The 4322-nt window shown below is 27.9% G+C and overlaps 1 protein-coding gene across 1 annotated transcript; it reads right to left on the bottom strand.

Annotated features, from left to right (window-relative positions):
- Positions 1-410: 410 nt before the first annotated feature.
- Positions 411-1082, bottom strand: LOC125824099 (kunitz trypsin inhibitor 5-like). The gene has a single exon (XM_049503454.1). It carries the CDS (start codon positions 1074-1076, stop codon positions 480-482), a length of 597 nt encoding a protein of 198 aa, XP_049359411.1. The 5' UTR covers positions 1077-1082; the 3' UTR covers positions 411-479.
- Positions 1083-4322: the final 3240 nt, after the last annotated feature.

Consider the following 4322-nt stretch of genomic DNA (forward strand, 5'->3'; position numbering starts at 1 on the left):
GTTTATTTCGGTTAGAAGCAGGCAACTTTTGATCGACATATTTATTTTTAGTCAATGGTATTTATCAAAAAAATGTATTCTTTTCCTTTTCATTTATTTGTCTTATTTTTCTTTTTAATTTGTTATACATGTAAAAATTATATTAAAAAAATATTATAAATTACAATAATAAACCGCTTTAAAATATTTAATTATATATTAAAAATTACAATAATTAACAACTTAAAATAATTTTAAGTCATGTGTAAAAATTGATAACATCATTTTCTCCACTTTATGGTCACTAATACCATACATTTTAATATTGAAATACACATATAAACCAAACACAAAGGTGAACTACAAGAAATATATATATCAAGGATTTATTCTTAAGAATTAAAATGACAAATCAATATGAAACACCTCCCATAAATTATAACATCATTATTTATTTTCACTATGTTATTATTATTATTATTATACTATGAATAAATTTCTTATGCCTTCCTGAACACAATCTTGAAAACCGGCCGGTTCACAGCCAAATGCCTCGATCCATTTTCAGCTGGTAAAATACCAATATACCCACACAACAATCTTGGACAAATAAAAGAACACCCTGTAGCTCTTGGACAATATTGTAAAGCATACGCATCTTCATATTTCTGAATCGTAAATAAACTTGTAGACGTGCCATTTTCCGATCCACCCTTAATTCCACCAGTAGTCACAATCCCATCTTCGATTTTCCAAACAGTTGATACATTACAAATCGATACGTACCTTCGCGCTGCGAATTTTATATTTATGTCCTCATTTTCATCAATTACTAAGCCCGCGCTAGAATTCACCATCAAGAATTTCAACGGAATGCCTACACTTTGCGAATTTCGTGCTTGAAAAACGTCGAGGGGGCAGCTCCCATTTTCCCCTTTGGCTAGCGTTAGGCCACCACCATTGCCCGCGGTATCGGGCAATATGTAGTAGGTGTACCCCGGACGGACTTGTTCATTATTAGTATCGAGAACCGGTTCGGATTTTATGATTTGAAATAAGGTAAAATAGAGGAAGCAAGAAAGTAATAAAATCTTCATATTGATCAATAGTATGATTATAATGTTATTAATGGGGAAATTGTTTACTATATTTATATAGAGGTGGCTGTCATCATTTTGAATTTTGCCTTTTCATATGTTTGAAAAATTGAATGTCTAATTTTAGTTATGTTGGTAGAGAAAAGTCAAAAGAATTGAATTTTACGGTGCTTTGAACTTTCTAAATATTTGGCATTCCGTAAGGAAAACTACATTTGAATAGTTTTAGCTACGATAGAAAGTCGTATAAAGATCTAGAATGTACATGGATTTAGAAAATAATCCTATGTGCTTTTTGAATTGTCAACTAAAAGATGGAGAAGCAAAAAAGGGAAATTCAATCGGTAATACTTCTTGACTTTTAGGAGTCGCTTGGAATAGGTTTGAAATAGATAAAGTAATTATTTCAGATGGTATTTCAAAGGAATTAGTTATCTCAGTTCTCATTATATACATAGGATAACTTAACTTATTATTAAAGTATAAATGCAAAAATCAATAATTTCACTATTATCTAATATCTCTAATCAAACATAGAACGAAATAATTATCTATTTCTTATGTTAAACGACTCCATAATGTAAGGGAAAAGAATAAGACAGTAATATTACTAGATGACTATTCGTACGCACCACAATTTTTAAAAAAAGATAAAGATTTCTTGAACTTGTGATTTAAACATTTTGTTACATATATTTATGTAGTTATACTAAAACCGAGTCAATTCAATACAATTATTTGCCTAAAGTCAACATATATAATAAGAAATCATAAATATCTTTAACAAATTTCATTTACTTTTTTTTTTTTTTTTCAGAATTCACTCTTTTAATTTCTTTGAATTGCAAAGCTATAAAGTTTTTCTTATAAGGATTGATTCATTCAATATTTCTTTTCATAAATTTAAAAGAGTAAAAATAAATAAGTTTAAGCTTTAAAATAATATATAAGACCTTCATAAATTATAATAATAAAAATTATTATTATTAAAAAAAAAAAAGAGAGAACAAATGTGTGCAGTAACAAGAAAAAATAGAACCAACCGGATAAGTATATGTAACTAATTAATGAGAAATAAAAACTTAACCTAATTTGCTCACTCATTTTAACGACCCACGCAAAAATCTAAAGAAAAAAACTGAAAATTTTCATTTATGATTATTAAAAAATTATTTATTATATAAAATTAAATACCATTTCAAGTCTTTTAAATATAGGGATGTAGTTTTAAAATTTTTAAGGTTTTAGTTAAAGATAGTAGAATTTTGAATTAAATTACTTAAAATTAATTATATACCAATAAAAAAATTTAAAATAAAATTCAAGGTATTGTATTGCAACAAATGTCTTAACATTGAAAGAACATTTCACCAATTATATAATAAAAAAGTACGGCAATCTTTGGCTACAAAGTCATAAACTATAAACACATAAATAACTAATTACATATTTAAATTAATATATTGGGATCTTTAAATCAAGTGTTATTATCCAGTAATTATAGTTATTAAATATTTCTTACCCATATCACCCATTAATTGTGTCTGCAATTGACACATTTTTTTGAATCTTTTCTATATACTTTTTTTTCAACTTACATATTTTCCTGTATATGATTTTTGTTACTTTAATTTTAGGTTAAAATTTCATCAAAACTCACAAGAAATATAATTAGCAAATTAAATTGTTATTTTTACCCTATTATTGGGGTTTGATATTAATAACAAGCTATTATATTTGTTTGTTTTTTCAGTAAACTTAATAGGAACCTTATCATATAAATATTGTGTGAATAATAGGGTGTGAGATATGTTAATTTTCATTTAGCATATTGAATGATGTTTTTCTACTAACGGTGGTGGATATCATATCGAAAAAACTATCGGTGATCCACTAAAAGTTTAACTACCACGTGATAGATCCATTGGAATTTGAGTACTATAAGGGTGCACATTAATGTGGAGTTGGATTAACGAGGAAAGTTGGATAAATGAAGGACATTATAGTGAAGATTAATTGCAATAAAGTATAATCAAAACAGTGTAATTTCACTAAAATGGTTAATATTGTAATTTCAAATTCTTTTATATTATTGTAAATCTAATAATTGTCTGTAGCTATTTCAGTTTAGGTATATTGGCTGCTAAGTCTACATCATACCTATGAAATAACCAATTTCTTCTTCTTTTATTTGTATTCACAACTATTTACTATTGATAAATACATGAATTTTCATATATTTTCTTAGAGGACAATATAGGCTAATAATTTTATTTCAAATCTTTTTATTTTACTATTCTAGTTATGAAGGTTTTAATTTTCATTTTTTGCTCAAATCTTTGAATTTTCTATTTTAATATAGAAATTAGGGATAAGGGTTTGAAAAATATCCCAACTTTGGTCGAATTTGCTGTTGCGATACTAAACTTTCATGAGGACCTATTACCTTCCTAGATAATACCGTATTTTTTTACCCCCTGAACTATTTAATAGTGTATTTTAAAGGTATTTATATGCCCACTTGGACACATTACTATTTATAATTTTACATTATTTTTTATGTCCACGTGGACAAATATATATGTTTAAAATACGATATTAAATAGTCTAGGGAGGTAATAGGTTTTCATGAAAGTTTAGTATCGCAACAACAAATTCGACCAAAGTTGGGATATTTTTCAGACCCTTATCCCTAGAAATTAAGTAATTGAGTGCCTCTAAGGGTGTGTTTGGTATGAAGGAAAATGTTTTCCTAAAAAATATTTTTTTGGAAAACAAGTGGATTTCTAACTTATTTTCTCATGTTTGGTTGGCAAGTAGAAAATATTTTCTAATGTTTGGTTGGTGAATGAAAAATATTTTTCAGAAAATATCTTTTATTTTTTACTTGAGACTAAAAAATACTCTTTAGGAAAGTACTTTTTGATCTATAATCAACCCATAAATTGATCTAGGACCCGACCCCAACACCGAACTAGGACAAGACCCCGATGACCGTTACGTTCTAAAATCTGATCTTGAGATTTGACCCAGGACCTGACGGGGTCGCGCACGCGGGGGAGGGGGGCTTGGGGGGGTAGGGTGGCATAAAAAAATGAAAAAATTGAAATATTTTTCAAAAACAATTTTTAATTTTTTTTTTATGGGGATGGCGAGGGGGGGGGAGGGGGGTAGGGATTGGGTGAGGTAAAAAAACTCAAATATAGTATTTTTGAATTTTTTATTTTTTTGTTCGGGGAGGGGAGG

Source organism: Solanum verrucosum, unplaced genomic scaffold (genome assembly GCF_900185275.1).
Source record: "Solanum verrucosum unplaced genomic scaffold, falcon-dt-bn FXZP01000088.1, whole genome shotgun sequence".
Taxonomy (NCBI): Eukaryota; Viridiplantae; Streptophyta; class Magnoliopsida; order Solanales; family Solanaceae; genus Solanum; species Solanum verrucosum.